Raw genomic sequence first — 16,707 nt, 5'->3', positions numbered from 1 at the left:
CTTTTATTGTGAAAGGTTTCACAGTTTGTCATTGATCATTTGTTCTCTGTAATGGATCTGATTCAAAATGCAGTGAAGGACAAAGGAGCTGAAGGAAAAAATCAAAGTAAGTTATGAGCCTTTTAAACCAGGACAAGACAACAAAACGATATCCAGACGATGTTTAGTTTTATATCACAATACTGATATAGTATTGATATATCGCAGACTGCAGTTTTGGATGTAAAAATCCTTCATTTAGCTGGTTTTGTAGGAAATGAGTCTATTATTTGTTGATGGTGTCAGAGCTCCCTGGTGGTTTCCATCTTAAAGCTGGCTGATCTGCATGTCCCAGCAGTTTGAACCATCTGGAAGCTCATGAACTCTGAGTGTCTCCCTCTGCCAACAGGAGGAGGTACGGCAGCTGGTGAGGGCCAAAAGGCACAAGATGGCACGAGCGTTCGCGGTGCTGCAGGAGAGGCGGGAGGAGGGGGCGGAGCCAGTGGTGACCCGAGACTGCTGGAACCAGCTCGTCCGATTGGTCCAGTCCGACATAAGCACCGCCCACAGAGAGCTGCTGTGGAGCGTCTCGGACGACAAGAACCAGGGTTACATAGGTCGGTTACGATCCACATCAGCCACAACAGCAGGCACAGTCTCCCATTCACCGTCAGTGGAGCAGCTCCAGCATTTTCCTTCATTTCCTTTATTGCATATCTGGATTTTTAAAAATGTTTTACTGATTTTCACACTGCCTGTACTTCAGTCTTCATGCTGTATACTTTTTAAAGTATTTTCTCTTTTGTACACCCTTCATACTTGCTGGTGTTATTTTCTGTTTTTTGCTCTTTTCACTCTTATGTTTCCACTTGACATGCCGGAGCATTTTAATGGTTGTTTTGCTTCTTACCCTCAATTTTCTCTGTTAATGTGTGTTTTCTACCACAGCTGCTGACTTCACTGATCAAACTCTGAGCCTCTGTTAACTCTGTTACACTGCTACAATATTTGCTGATGAAATATCCCAGTTTAGCCACAGGAATCATTTTATTTGTATCTGATTTCAATGTAACCTAAAAAGAAAGTCGATATTTTAGATAATAAATTTGTTGCTGATTATTAATTGTTTGATGTGCTCCATGGACTGACCTGTCGATTGATTGACAGGTAAACTGGCGTTCGTCCAGCTGGCGGACCTGCTGAACATCCAGGTGATCACGATGAAATCGAGGCCACACCCACTGCAGACGTTATGCCCCGCCCTCTACCTGTCCCCGCCCAGCCGGCTGCTGTGCCGAGTGGTCCAACACCGGTGAGACAGACAGGAGACAGAAATGATAAACACTGAAAAGGAAAGAAGAAATCTTTGTCAGTGTGTGGGTTTATTTTTGTATTTCTGTCGGGACAGATGAGAACAGAGTCATGTCCTGGGTTCAAAACAAACCTGTCACCTCTGTTTCATGCCATAATTTCATTTCTCACTTCACTTTGATCTAATAAAGTCAAATATGCCCCAGAAACTAAAGGAGAACCATGAAAACCCTCTGTGACATTTGGCCACCGCTCACTTTTTAATGAGTTTGTTTAGGATTAATTTAGGCTAAAATCTAATCTAATTAGGGTTGCATTGAGGGGATTAATGTAGTGTGTGTTTTTGTGTGTGTGTGTGTGTGTGTGTGTGTGTGTGTGTTGCAGGGCGTTTGTGATAGCCTTCGACCTGATCATCCTGGTGAATGCCGTGTTCATCGGCCTGGACGAGGAGGATCCTGTGATCGGCAACTCGGAGTGGGTTTTCCTGGCTCTCTACATGCTGGAGATCCTGCTGAAGCTCTACGCCTTCGAGCCCCGAGCGTTCTTCTCCAGACACAACTTCTGGAACTGGTGAGGCCTCGCCGCCGCTCTCCACGTGGCATCCAGTTTTTTCAAAAATGAATAAATAAAACCTCTGAGCAGATTTAACTCAGCATTCCAGCATTTCTTGGCTCTGTGAGGCGACGGTACCACAACGTCACTCCAAGACGTCAAGCAGCAAAACAAATCACTGCTGTCTTTGGGATCTGGCTGATGCACTGAAGTTAAGTTAAGGTTAAAACCATCGATTAAACAAACTGGTGTTGTTTTCTCGCTGTCCAGGTTTGACACCATCATCGTCATCTCAGCTCTCATCGCCACCATCGTTAACACAGCGGTGGAATCATCATGTGAGTGCTGTTTGCTTTATTTTGTATTAATATTAAAATCTGCGTGCAGTGTGACCTGATAAGCATCGACATGAAAACACTTATGCCCCTTTCACACCTACATTTCCTAACCGTGGGCTAACCTAGGGCTACAGTAAGCTCGGGGTTTTATATCAAGGTTGACTCGATTCACACTCCTATGTAGAGTTAGCCCTGGGTTCAGGATTCACACTGAAAATCAAAGCCCAGGGTTGATGTCCTCAAAAAACAGCCTTGACTGGACAAAATAAAATCCTGCTGCTTTTTTTCTAACCTTGATTCTCGCTGCAGGACTTAACCCCAACTTTTCAGGGAGAACTCTTAATTTAATTTGTTTGTTTTCAGTTAGTTATGTTGCTGCATCTGATTTGAGCTATTAATTGCCAACTCTGCACCAGGTCTAACTAGGCTATACTGGACAAGATTGTGCTCGTCTACCTTGAATTAGACTGGACTGGACTAGCTAGACTAGACTGGATACAGTACACTAGACTGGTTTAGTTTAAGAGGTTTCAACTGGATTAGACTACACTGGACTAGATTGTCCTAGTCTACCTTGGATTAGACTGGACTAGACTAGACAGACCTAGACTAGGCAGAACTAGACTGAACAGGCCTTGGCAGGACTGGATTGGACTGGACCAGACTGGACTAGACTACAGTACATTGAACTAGACTGGATTAGGTTAGACTAGACTAAATTAGACTGCACTAGGCTACGCTGTACTTGAGTGGACTAGACTGGAACAAACTGGACTATAAACTGGGGCTACACTATGCCTTAGACTTAGTGATATTGGACCAGAGTGAGCTAGACTGGAGTGGACTAGACTGAACAGGCCTGGGCAGGATTAGATTGGACTGGACTGGACAAGACTAGACTGGTTTAGACTACACTGTGCAAGACTGGACTAGCGTGTTCTAGACTGGAACGGACCGCACTACAAACTGTGGGCATGTAAAACCCTTTGAGACTGTAACTGTGATTAGGGGCTCTAAATAAACTGGATCTGGAACTTGAACTTGAACCAAACCCTTGGGCTACACTATGCTGGACTTGACTTAGTGACACTGGTCAGAGTGAGCTAGACTGGACTGGACTAGAATGAAAAGGCCAAGGCAGGATTTGACTGGACTGGACTGGACTAGCATACATTAAACTACCGGACTGGATTTAGTGATACTGGACCAGATTGTGCTAGATTGGACTGGACTGGACTAGACTGAACAGGCCTAGGCAAGACTGGATTGGACTGGATTGGACTACATTAGACTGAAATATATTACACTAAACTAGACTGGTCCAGTCGAGTCTAGTACAGTGTAGTTTAGTCCCCTCTAATTTAGTCTAGTCTAATCCAGACTATAAACTGTGAATATGTTAAACCCTCTGAGGCTGTAACTGATTCATGACTGTAATGGTGCTTTTCCACTAGTACCTACTTGGCTCGACTTGGCTTGACTCTACTCGCCTCGACACGGTTTCGGTGGTTTTCTATTACAATTGAGTACCACCTCGCTGTGGGTGGAGTCATCATAGCAAGGCGGCGCACCGTCCAGCTCCCTCTGGATTCTTTGGGCCGCCACCAGGCACAGAAAACTCTCCACCTCTTCATTTGACCGCGGTGCTGGTTTGCTTGCCATTTGTCAACTTTGCCAACTTCATTGATGATCAATGTGCACGGTCGCTGTTGCCGTTTTTTTTTTTTTTTTTTTTAAATGCCAGGTTTGGTTTTCGTGCAGGAGTCACTCTCATGTGTCATTACTCCATGTCCAATCAGTGGCCTTCACGGCATTTACGTCACATTTTCGGCTCGACTCAGCTCGACTCAGCTTGCTTGGAACCCTGGCTGAGAAAGTCCTACAATGGGACCGGGTACCAGGTACTACCACGTAATGGAAAAACTCTCAAACCGAGTAGAGTCGAGCCGAGTAGGTATTAGTGGAAAACCACCATAAATAAACTGGAACAGGAGGTTGATCTTGAGGTAAACCCTGGGGCTAATGGAGGCCTTAGCTGAGTGTAGTGTGAAAATGGCTGTTGAAGCTTTAAAACCACGAAACAGATTAGATTATTACATCTGATTACTAAATTATGTTGTGACAGTGCATTACAGCCCCCGGGAGATCCTGGACATCGTCTTCGTCCTGCGGGTGCTCCGGCTGATCCGTGTGGTCGACAGCATCAAAAGGTCGGTTCATTTCCTGCAGAGCCGCATGGGGTTCATTACCTCTGCAAATGTAGTGTTATGCCCACAAATTAATTTCTCAGTCCGTTCATCTCTCTGTCTCGATGTTGTCTTTCTGAGATGCTGTGTGCTATGTGCTGCTCAACTTGTGAATTCTGTCTTTAAGGTTTCGTACCATCATCAACACGCTGATTCGGATCGGACCAACAATATTGACGTTTGGACAGCTCATTGTCGTGAGTTCATGTTATTTTTGTGGGAGTTTTAAGGTGCCTGGCCTGTTGTACCTGCTAAATGCAATGACACCATCATTTTTGTGCAGGTCAGTCATTTACCCTGACTGTTATTGAGTTTTCTTCTTGTAAATTTGTGACTTTTTTGTGACTAAATTTGTGAGTTTTTTTTCTCATAACTTTAAAAAAAAAATGTACAACTTTAATCTCAGAACATTACCCCGTTCCCTCGCTCCATAATATTTTTTCCTTGCAAAGGCCCTGATACGCCACCATACATCACATACTAACACAGTAGAGACCAATAAAAGTGGAAAAGCATAAAATGGATGCTGCTGTGGACAGAATCAGGTCAGAAGACTGAGAGAGAGATCCAGTTTTCTTCTGGTTTATGGGAGAAAAAAATGTTCTGCAAGTGTTCTTATCTGTAAAAGCCTGTAGGAATCTGTCTCTCTCAAGTAACAGTGTATTTTCATTTAGTGTTGAAGAAGCCCATTGACCAGCTCCTTCTGTTCCTCGCCAGGTGATCTACTATATATTTGCCATGGTGGGGATGGAGCTGTTCAAAGGGAAGGTGCGGTATGTGGAGTCCAGCGACCCGCAGCAAACCGACTGTGGAAACCCTCTGCTGAAGGACTCGGCCTTCGCCAACCGCAACTACTGCAAGAACAACTTCAATGACGTGGTGTCATCCTTCATCCTGCTGATGGAGCTCACCGTCGTCAACCAGTGGCACGATATCCTTTACCTGAGTCCGACCGCCAGCGCCAACAGTGAGCGCTGACACATGGACTGATAATTTGCTTCGGTTTGGTTTCACATGTCAAAAAAATTAAAATGAACTAAAATGGATCAACAGAAGCCACGTGGAGCTGTCAGCTGATTGGTCAGGGTGTGAAAAGGTAGCACATCCCAAATGCTCACAATGTGATGTGAGCCAATAAACAGGTGAGATGTGAGTGTCTTGTCCTCGTTCACTCGAAGATTTGAGATGTGCTACCTCTTCACACTTTGATTGGACAATAAAGTCAGACAGCAAAAAAAATTTCTAAACCCAAAAGCTAATATTCAGTGTCCAACATAGGCATGGAGCTCCATCAGCAGCTTTGGTATTTCTTCGTTACGGCGGAGCTCGTTTGGGTTATACCCAGAATACCCAGAAGGCAATGTGTTTGCGTGTTGCTCCATGTCAGCCCTCCATTCATTTTGTTCCTGTGTCGCTAACTGCTTGTTGCTAACATTACCGAGCCGCTTCTTTCTACAGTGGTGGAAAAATGTTTTCGGACACCCTTAAAATTTGACACAATCTCACAATATCAAATATTATCATGAAATATTTGTGGAAAAATGTTTTTTGTGTTTCAAAAGGTGTGGCTGCATTAGACAGATCTTCAGGCGTGTTTCCTGCGTTAGGTTCCTTGTTCCTTGTTCCTTGTGTCTTTTAATAAAAAGAACGACCTTCATCACTGCTACCAAAATGACTCAATACTCAAAAGTTCTTATGTATTTTTATGGAACCAGTCAATTTGAAGTTTTTAATGGCTTTTTTAGGATTTGTTTAGTATTTTGGCTGTGACTGAACTAAAAGAAATTGCACTTGAAGACCTAAGAGTGATTTGTTAATGCAATATTTCACAAATGCATGGGGTGTCCAAAAATTTTTTCCACCACTGTATTTTTAATTACGAGTCTGTTCTGCTTCCTGAAGTCGGTCAGATCTCAGTCGGTTGAGGTTCATGCTGCAAACGAACTGCTCCAGACGTGGCTGGTGGTTTCACATCTGAACAAATGAACTGCAACAGGAGGGGAAACACACCCAAGTTGGCTTCAGTCAGACTGAACAAGATGTGACAACACCCCAATGCCAAAAGTGTTGAGAAGGAAAGGGTTGTATTTTCTTTCTTTGGTCTGTGGCTGATAATGTCTTCTTTTTGCTGGAAACCCTCAAATATTTTAAGGGTTGGTTTGGGGGTGAAGCAGCACCAGGTTTGTTGCTGATCGTCTTGCTTCTCGCCGTCCTCTGATTAATTCTGCAGGAGGAAAATGTCCTGCTGAGGCTGCTGCTGCTCGTTTAGAGAGAACAGCAGGAACATGATTATTGTTCCCATGGCACGATGTGTGTCCATGTGTGAACAGGCAGAGTCACGCTGTGCATGTCCAGTAAGGTGTCATCTGCGTAAAGGTGCATTATGTTGATGGTCCGATCAGCTGACAAAGAAATCAGCGTCAGCCAGACTCACTGATAAATTACCTGTTGATTCCACATAGCGTATCTGCATGTTTAAATGCGTTGGGGCTTTAAACACATCTTCTCTGATCCGCTTGCTGTCATGCTGCAGTTCCATAACTATGAGGAAGAAAACATTTGGGCGTCGGCTGTGACAGCGAAGGAGTTTACACAGCAAACTTCATTTATTCTCATCCTCGGTGCTCAAATCTTGATTTTCTTCCAGCAAAGTAATTGAAGGATAAATTCCCGCACACTGGCCAACTTCCAGAATAAAGAGTTTATTGCGACGTTTCGGTCATAGACCTTTTTCAAGCAAAAAAAAAGAAAAAAAAAAAAATGCAAAGTCGCAAAGTTTAAAAAAAAAAAAAAAAAAAAAATCAGCCAACGGGATGAGATAATCCCACTGGTTTCCATGCAGTCTCAGGAATGTTTATGGGAACGAGTATAAATCTGTTCAAACCAGACCGATCAGCCACTAGGATCAAGAAAATGACAGAAAAATTCAAGAGCGTGTGAAACAAGTTGATTAACATCAGAAACAAGATCATCTCATCCTCCAGGCTGACTTTGTCTCTTCTTTCCTAAAACTACTGGGTTAAACATAACCCAGCACTGGGCTGTTATAAACCAGCAGGGTTGAGTTATGGGTTTGACCCAACATGCTTGGATTATGGTTTCCACCCCAAAACAGGAACAAATGGCTACGTTGTTGAGTTAAAGCTACCGAAAATTGGGTATTGATTTATTTATTTTATTTATTTATTTAACAGGGACAGTGCATAGCTCTCAGCCATACCAGAATTAGCTACTAGCTAATTTATATCTGTAGTCCCTGAGCAGGAACAGAAAACACGAAGTGGTAAGACAGAAATCTAACAATATAGTACAACACAGATAACACATACAGATAGGGTGACCACCTGCTAATTAGCCCAATGGGGGACAAGGGGTATGATTCTGAGGGACAGTGTGGTACACCGCCTGGCGTGGCGGCGCCTGGTTTACTGATTTGGTTTACTGATAGCAGATACCACTTTACATGGTATAGTAGCCTAATGTTGCCCTGTTCCCCTAACATATGTAACTGCTGCTGTATGCTCATGAATAGGCCACCCTTGTTAATGAGCCCTTAGCTTTCAATGTGTTTTTTTTTTTTTCTAAATAAAAGATATTCATAATATTTTAAACATTTCAATTAATTGACAGTTGAACTTCCACTTAAGATTTACTTTTTATTTAAAGTGAATGAATTGCAATGGAAAATACAAATAAAATTAAATAGCTTATAAAACTTTAGTCTGGCATTGCACTGGCTCAACAGAGCAGGAACAGTTGAAAAGTCTAAAATCACAAGTCCAGGGATTAACAGGCATTGCAGTGGCTCAACACAGCAGGAAGTGAGTGAGTGCTTTCAATTTTTTTTTTTTTTTTTTTTGCTATTCAAATGTATTGTCATTATGCCAAGTGCAGGTAGAGAGCAAAAAGGAAAGAAGTGTGCATTTCGGACAATAATTGAAAGATTTAATTAATAATAATAATAATAATAATAATAATAATAATAATAATAATATATTAATAATAATAATTAATTATTGACAATTAAGCACACATCTGATCGGAGTGTGAAATGATAGTTCAGTGCGTGACCTGCATGACGTGCAAGAACACATTTAATTTCAGAAATACGAGGAAAACTGTTGAATTGATTCACCTGTACTACGCGTTGTAGCCGTTGCTTAAACTCCCTATTATTAGGGAGTTTAAGCAACGGCGGATTGTGCGGCGGCTACGGCAACCAGAAATGGATCTGCGCTCTGCTGATCGAGGCTTCAGCCGTCGTGCCGGCGTTGTCTGCCGTAGTAGCCTGATCTACAACGGCGAAAGGATCATTCTCACCTAGTCGCTACAACGCCTGATATAGGCCTGTCAGTTAAATAGTTTTCCTCGTGGGCTATTTCTGAAATTAAATGTGTTCTTGCACGTCATGCAGGTCACGCACTGAACTATCCCTTCACACTCCGATCAGATGTGTGCTTAATTGTCATTAATTAATTATCATTATTATTAATATACTATTATTATTTAAATATTTCAATTATTGTCCGAAATGCACACTTCTTTCCGGTTTGCTCTCTACCTGCACTTGGCATAATGACAATACATTTGAATAGCAAAAAAACTTGAAAGCACTCACTATGAGTGTAACACTTTTAATAAATAAAACTGCACAGCGTTAACGCTGAGGAAAACGCTGCCGCTGTCGCGGTAGTTTGCTTAAGGACTACTGTGGATTTGACGGCTACGGCAAGAGCATTGGGAGAGAGCCATTTCCGGTTGCCGTACCTACCGCACAATCCGCCTTTGCTTAAAACTCCCTATTATTCCAGGGGAAAACTGCTTGAATGGTAGCCTATTAATTTATTTCATTTAGGTGCAATCCCGCGGGGGAGAAGCGCACTTGGCAGCAGCTTAAGATGAATATAAAACCATTGTTCAAACATCTATGTGCGGTCTTATAACCATCTCCCGACTAATATTTAATTCTCTGCGCAGTAACACTGCACCTTCATCCACGGGATCGTTGTTGAAAGGACATGCCATGTTCGTGAAAAAAAGTCGCCACCTAACTACTAATGGACTTCTAATAAAGGCCTACTGACTGTTTTTTTTTTTTTATTATTATTTTTTAAATAACAGACGGCAGAACTAACACGCCACGCCAAAACTCGCATGCTGACTGAATGAATGAGGAAGTTAAATACGGTGTGTGGCTGAAAGAGGGCGGACACAGAGAGAAACTCGAGGTTTCATGAGAAAAACCTGGTCCCAACCAGGTTAGTTTCATGGAGTCTGTTACTGCGGTAACTGACCGAGAGCTTAAGTTCCCTCCCTCTGTGAAACAGGCTGGAGTTACCCCTCTTTCTCTGCTTTGAGTTACCTCCCTTTGGGAAACAGAAAACTCAGAGTTTCCCTCATTTCAGTGTTAACTTATGCTGCGTTCCAGCGGGGAATTGTACCTGTGAATCACGACTTCAAAGTCACAAGTCAAGACTTCAAACCGTTCCAGGCATAACCAATAAGAACAACCGTCTCCAGTTGGGCCGCCATTCTTGTGTACAAAACATAAACTGCGAATGAGCTTTTTTTTTTTTTGAGAGCAAACATTGATTATGCGGGACACGGTCTCAATTTGCGGGACGCGTGAAATGGGCTTCAAACGCTGTACGTGCACGCGCTACGCGGGACGGGTGGTCACTGTAATACGGATACAAACAAATATAAAAACATCGTCACAAAAACAGCCTTTTCAGACAACAACAATAACAATGTTTCACACTCTTAGAGCACAACAACAACAATAAAATCACAATGTTAAGACGAGACAATACAATGTGAAGACATGACACTAACGAGATTACAAACCAGTGAATTGTGAGCCAGTGTTTGAGTTTATGACTGATGGGTGCATGATTGAGTTGATTTAAGACATGATGTTATCTTGGATTTAAAACCAGTAAAGGTGCTGATCTCTCTGATCTCGTTTGGTACTGAGTTCCAATATTTAGTGGCTCTGACAGAGAAGGCTCAGTCCCTCTGTGCTGTCCTGCACAGTGACCTCTGCTGGTCGTCCTGTTGTTCTCCTGTTGTCAGGGCGCAGTGATATGAACTCCTTTAATGAATCATGAATTACTCTATACTGTAAATAAGCTTGCCCTGAAAATACTCTAAGCTATAAACAGCTCACATTAGGTGATGCTGTCTTACCGTCTCCTCTTCTGGAGTGACGGGGGTTGCAGGTCAGGTCGGGTCACCGTCTGCATGAAAATGTGGACTGCAAAGAACAATGAGCCTCGATTTCAGGTTGCATCTCCAATTAATTGCACTGGGTCATTGTTTTTAACCCAATGTCAGATCAAACCACCTGAACACCAGCATCTGGGCTGTTGAAATAACTCAGAAGTTATGTGTGTTTTTTTTTTTGACTGAATGTGAGCCTGAATGACTTGTTAAGGTGGAGTTGTTTTTTTGACTCAATATGAGCCTGAATGACTTGTTAAGGTGGAGTTGTTGTTTTTTGACTGAATATGAGCCTGAATGACTTGTTAAGGTGGAGTTGTTGTTTTTTGACTGAATATGAGCCTGAATGACTTGTTAAGGTGGAGTTGTTGTTTTTTGACTGAATATGAGCCTGAATGACTTGTTAAGGTGGAGTTGTTTTTTGCAGCGTGTTCCAGCTAAATTGGCTTGATTAGTCCTTGGTGTGTTATTTTCCCAGTATTTCAGTCACCATGCAGTGACTCAGCGACCTGGCAAAGCAGCTGCTGTCACTGACACACACACACACACACACACACACACACACACACAACAGAAAACCTGTGCACAGTCCTGAGCAGATGCTTTGCTCAGCGAAGTCTGGTTTCGTTTGTAACAAGACTTTCTGCCGATCTTATTTATTAATCCAGATTACACTGGATTAATAAATTAAGCGGCACTACCATGTGCATGTTTCCTGGTTTCCTTAACGCGGCTGCACTGCTCAGCAGCGGCTTCACCGCCGTCACCCACAAGTCGGCCAGACTCTTCTTCGTCCTCTTCCACATCGTGGTCGTCATCATCATCATCAAGTAAGACCTGCAGCTTCATCTTCAACATTATTTTTTTTTTTTTACTAGCACGATTTCATACCGCACAGCTGGATATGTCCTGCTGGTGTTGCAGTGTCTTCCTAGAGCATTGATTCATATTTTCACCTGATAATATTGATGTTATTTTCATGTTTTTGTTGTTTAAGTATCGATGTTGTTTTTGATCGTCAGTATCTTCGTGGCGTTCGTGCTCGAGGCGTTCTCCGTCGAGTACTCGGTGGAGAAAGGCGACCTGCAGACTTCTCTGGAGAAGAAGATCAACGAGCTGGAGCTGGCCGTGGCTCAGTACGTCACACACACACACACACACACACACACACACACACACAGACACACACACACGGTCCTGCTTGGTCCTGTATGGAGTGTTTTTTTTTTTTGGTTTTTTTTTTTAAATGTTTTTTTTTTGTTTGTTTTTTATATCATCAAACAGAAAAGGTTTGCAATTAAAAAATAAATTTGAGAGCAAAACTTTCAACACTGCAATCAAAAATCTGTTTCATTGCAGTAAATTTTTAGTTTGACAGCTTGGTTTTTCTTCAGTTCCTGTTTTCATGTTTGTTAGCAGGGTTGCTAACAGCCGGTCGCTTGACGGCGTCGTGTTTAGCTTCATGTTTGACTTCTTGGAGGTTCGGTGATGAAACAGGAAGTCGCCATAAAACAAAGTGAAGCTGAAATCAGACGTTTTCTGATTCGCTCGTCCTTGTCTGTGCCGCTGTGTGTCGCAGGGAGCAGCAGGAGGAAAACCTGGTCGACTCCATGGAAACCAGCGACAACGACCTGGGAAGCGGCCAATCAGCGAAGAGCAAACCCGCCCTGATGTTTAAGATCGCCTCGAAACGTAAGAAACCTGGTGTGAGTGTGTGTGTGTGTGTGTGTGTGTGTGTGTGTGCGTGTTGGGTGTTGAAACCCGGCCGGACGTCCCGTCTCTGGTCTGCAGACGTTTGTGAAACTGAAGCAGCCCTCTGGCCGCCGCGCTGCAAGAAACTAGAGATTACAGAGAGACGGAGCTAGAAATGAGCTAAAGAAAGAAAGAAAAGAAACAAAAGAAAATGACCTGAAAATTAGAAGGGGGTGGGGGTAGAAAATTTTGAAAAAACTAAGAAAAAATGTTCAGTCTATATTTGCCTAAATATATATTTGTAATTAAAAGATGCTATAATCGTTTTAATTCATTTTTCCCCTCATTAATCTACACTCAGCACCCCATAATAACAAAGCGAAAATAGAATTGAAGAAATTTTTGTGAATTTTTGTGAATTCATTAAAAAGAAAAAATTGAAATATCACACTGACATACACTATATTACCAAAAGTATTCGCTCACCTGCCTTTACTCATACTATGAACTGAAGTGCCATCCCATTCCTAACCCATAGAGTTCAATATGATGTCGGTCCACCTTTTGCAGCTATTACAGCTTCAACTCTTCTGGGAAGACTGTCCACAAGGTTGAGGAGAGTGTTTATAGGAATTTTTGACCATTCTTCCAAAAGCGCATTGGTGAGGTCACACACTGATGTTGGTCGAGAAGGCCTGGCTCTCAGTCTCCGCTCTAATTCATCCCAAAGGTGTTCTATCGGGTTCAGGTCAGGACTCTGTGCAGGCCAGTCAAGTTCATCCACACCAGACTCTGTCATCCATGTCTTTATGGACCTTGCTTTGTGCACTGGTGCACAGTCATGTTGGAAGAGGAAGGGGCCCGCTCCAAACTGTTCCCACAAGGTTGGGAGCATGGAATTGTCCAAAATGTTTTGGTATCCTGAAGCATTCAAAGTTCCTTTCACTGGAACTAAGGGGCCAAGCCCAGCTCCTGAAAAACAACCCCACACCATAATTCCTCCTCCACCAAATTTCACAGTCGGCACAATGCAGTCTGAAATGTACCGTTCTCCTGGCAACCTCCAAACCCAGACTCGTCCATCAGATTGCCAGATGGAAAAGCGTGATTCATCACTCCAGAGAACGCGTCTCCACTGCTCTAGAGGCCAGTGGCGGCGTGCTTTACACCATCGCATCCGACGCTTTGCATTGCACTTGGTGATGTGTGGCTTGGCTGCAGCTGCTCGGCCATGGAAACCCATTCCATGAAGCTCTGCGTACTGTACTTGGGCTAATCTGAAGGTCACATGAAGTTTGTAGCTCTGTAGCAATTGACTGTGCAGAAAGTCGGCGACCTCTTTGCACTATGCGCTTCAGCATCCGCTGACCCCTCTCCGTCACTTTACGTGGCCTACCACTTCGTGGCTGAGTTGCTGTTGTTCCCAAACGCTTCCATTTTGTTATAATAGAGCTGACAGTTGACTGTGGAATATTTAGGAGCGAGGAAATTTCACGACTGGATTTGTTGCACAGGTGGCATCCTATGACAATTCCACGCTGGAATTCACTGAGCTCCTGAGAGCGGCCCATTCTTTCACAAATGTCTTGTTTCACAGTCTGCATGCCTGAGTGCTTGATTTTATACACCTGTGGCCAGGCCAAGTGATTAGGACACCTGATTCTGATCATTTGAATGGGTGAGCGAATACTTTTGGTAATATAGTGTAAATATTCAGACCCTTTCCTCAGTACTCAGTTGAAGCACCTTTGGCAGCGATTTCAGCCTCCAGTCTTTTTGGGTATGACACAACAAGCTCTGCACAGCTGGATTGGGGGATTTCCTGCCGTTCCTCTTTGCAGATCCTCTCAGGCTCGGTCAGGTTGGATGGGGTCATGTTCAGGTCTCTGCAGATGTTGGACAGGGTTCAGGTCAGGGCTCTGGGCTCTGGGACCTTCGCAGAGTCCCTAAGCCACTCCTGTGTTGTCTTGGCTGTGAGCTCAGGGTCACTGTCATGTTGGAAGGTGAACCTTCGGCCCAGTCTGAGGTCCTGAGTGCTGTGGAACAGGTTTTCATCGAGGATTTCTCTGTACTGTACTCCATTCAGCTTCCCCTCAGCCCTGACCAGTCTCCCAGTCCCTGCTGCTGGAAAACACCAGCCTGATGCTGCCACCACCAGGCTGCCCTGCTGGGATGATACTGGGATGGTACTGGGCAGGTGACGAGCGCTGCCTGGTTTCCTCCAGACAGAACGTTTGGAACTGAGGCCAAACAGTTCGATCTCGGTTTCCTCAGACCAGAGAATCTCACAGTCTGAGAGTCCTTCAGCTGCTTTTCTGCAAACTCAGCAGCTTCCATGAGTTTTACACTGAGGAGAGGCCTCCGTCCAGCCGCTCTGCCATAAAGCCCAGATCAGTGGAGGCTGCAGTGATGGTTGTCCCTCTGGAGCTTTGTCCCGTCTCCACACAGGATCTCTGGAGCTCAGTCACAGTGACCATCGGGATCTTGGTAACCTTTCTTACTGAGGCCCTTCTCCTGTTATTGCTCAGTTTGGCCGGGCGACCGGCTCCTGGAAGAGTCCTGGTTGTGCCAAACCTCATTAAGGGGCACTGACTGCAGATGAATGAGAGAAAAAATGAATTTAAACGATTGTAGCATCAGGCTGCAACATAACAAAAGTGAAAAAAGTGAAGGGGGTCTGAATACTCTCTGAATGCCAGTATGTACACACAGCCAGCCACTACAGCCTGTGTCAGCTGGTGTATTGATGTATTAGTGTATTGATCTGTTGGTGTATTGGTGTATTGATCTGTTGGTGTATTGGTGTATTGATCTGTTGGTGTATTGGTGTATTGGTGGCAGGGTACAGGACGGTGGACGGTTTGCTGCAGCGGATGTTCGAGGCTGATCTGAGTCCTGACGACTTCGCCGCGGAAGAGGACGCCGACACGCCCAACTTCTCAAACCCGATCTTCAGCTCCGCGTAGACACACATGAAGGGACCCGACTACGGCAGCCTGTCAGGGACACTGTGGGGGAACAATATGAAGCTGGAGGACAGGGGAGGGGGGGTATTCTGAGGAAACTTTTTGTGTCGACTCTGCTGCTGCTCGCCGGCTATCAGGCCTGCAGCTGATAACCTCAAATTCTTTATCCTATTTTTTTTTTTATCCTAAATTTGTGAGTTTTTTTCTCATAAATTTACCACTTTAATCTCAGAATTTCTTTGTTTTTTCCTCGTAAATTTGCGACTTTACCATCTCAGAATTTTCAAGTTTTTTCTCCCTAAATGTGAGTTGTTGTTTTTTTTTCTGAGAAATTTATGACTTAAATCTCAGAATTTCCTATTTTTTTCTTAAAGTTTGTGACCCTATAATCTTTGAATTTTCATGTTTTTTCTTCTGCATAAATTTGGGAATTTTTTTTGGTAAAATTTCAGACTTTAATCTCAGAATTTCTTAGTTTTTCTGTGTAAATTTGTGACTTTATCTTCTCAGAATTTTCGAGTTTTTTTCTCCATAAATCTGAATTTTTTTCTGAGACATTTATGACTTTAATCTCAGAATTTCTTAGTTTTTCCTTAAAAATTGTGACTCTATAATCTTTGAATTTTCAAGGTTTTTTTTCCTCATAAATTTGTGATTTTTTTTCTTGTAAATTTCTGACTTTAATCTAAGAATTCCTGAGTGTTTTTCTCACAAATTTATGAGTTTTTTTCTCATAAATGTACCACTTTAACTTCAGAGAATATCAGTCTTTTTTTCCTTATAATTTACCATTTTAATCTCGGCAATTCTGAGTTTTTTTCTCTGAATATTACTACTCCTCCCCAACTCTGTTTTTTTTTTTCTCCTCACAGTGGCCCTGATTTGCTGTCATACAAGACCAATATCTATACTTTTTTATTTTTTGTACATTTTTCTGAACCCAGTATCACTCCGTACTGCCAGAGCGGCTTTATCCTCAGAATATGATTATCCAGTGCAATGTGTAAACCGTTAACCATGAAGTCGTGTCTGTTATTCTATTTTTATATTTCTGTATTTGTAGCACAGCCTACACCTCTGTATAAAAAAAAGCTACACAAATCGATTATTTTTCAGATAAAGAATATTGTTGCTGAGATTTAATGTGTGAAATGTTTCAATGCTTTTTATTATCAGTGGCAGCAGACACACACACACGAGGAGGAACACGAAGCTGGAAAATAAATTAGACAGAGAAGTGATTAGTAACCAAGCTCTCAGGCTGCTCTGATCAATTTGAATGATTGAATAAGACTTTATTAACAATGGGATTGTTCAATCCCAAGTGTAATTATTTACAATAATTGATTTTTTTTTTTTTTTTTAATTCCCAATTTATTTCTGTTAAGCGAAAGAAAACAC

The 16,707-nt window shown here is 42.9% G+C and overlaps 1 protein-coding gene across 1 annotated transcript in view; it reads left to right on the top strand.

The window, feature by feature from the left end:
• The window catches only part of tpcn3 (two pore segment channel 3), a 30,345-nt gene extending 14,845 nt beyond the window's left edge, over positions 1–15,500 (top strand). The window contains exons 9-19 of the mRNA XM_030048222.1: positions 389–596; positions 1,147–1,291; positions 1,675–1,860; positions 2,113–2,180; positions 4,306–4,390; positions 4,554–4,623; positions 5,144–5,357; positions 11,388–11,478; positions 11,671–11,784; positions 12,228–12,340; positions 15,182–15,500. Coding sequence (XP_029904082.1) covers positions 389–596; positions 1,147–1,291; positions 1,675–1,860; positions 2,113–2,180; positions 4,306–4,390; positions 4,554–4,623; positions 5,144–5,357; positions 11,388–11,478; positions 11,671–11,784; positions 12,228–12,340; positions 15,182–15,306 — 1,419 coding nt within the window. The 3' untranslated portion in view covers positions 15,307–15,500. The remainder of the gene's footprint in view (positions 1–388; positions 597–1,146; positions 1,292–1,674; positions 1,861–2,112; positions 2,181–4,305; positions 4,391–4,553; positions 4,624–5,143; positions 5,358–11,387; positions 11,479–11,670; positions 11,785–12,227; positions 12,341–15,181) is intronic.
• The last annotated feature ends 1,207 nt before the right edge of the window (positions 15,501–16,707 follow it).

This window comes from Myripristis murdjan, chromosome 1 (genome assembly GCF_902150065.1).
Source record: "Myripristis murdjan chromosome 1, fMyrMur1.1, whole genome shotgun sequence".
Lineage (NCBI taxonomy): Eukaryota > Metazoa > Chordata > Actinopteri > Holocentriformes > Holocentridae > Myripristis > Myripristis murdjan.
The sequence above is the reverse complement of the archived record's forward strand: the minus strand, read 5'-3'. Positions and strand labels throughout refer to the sequence as shown.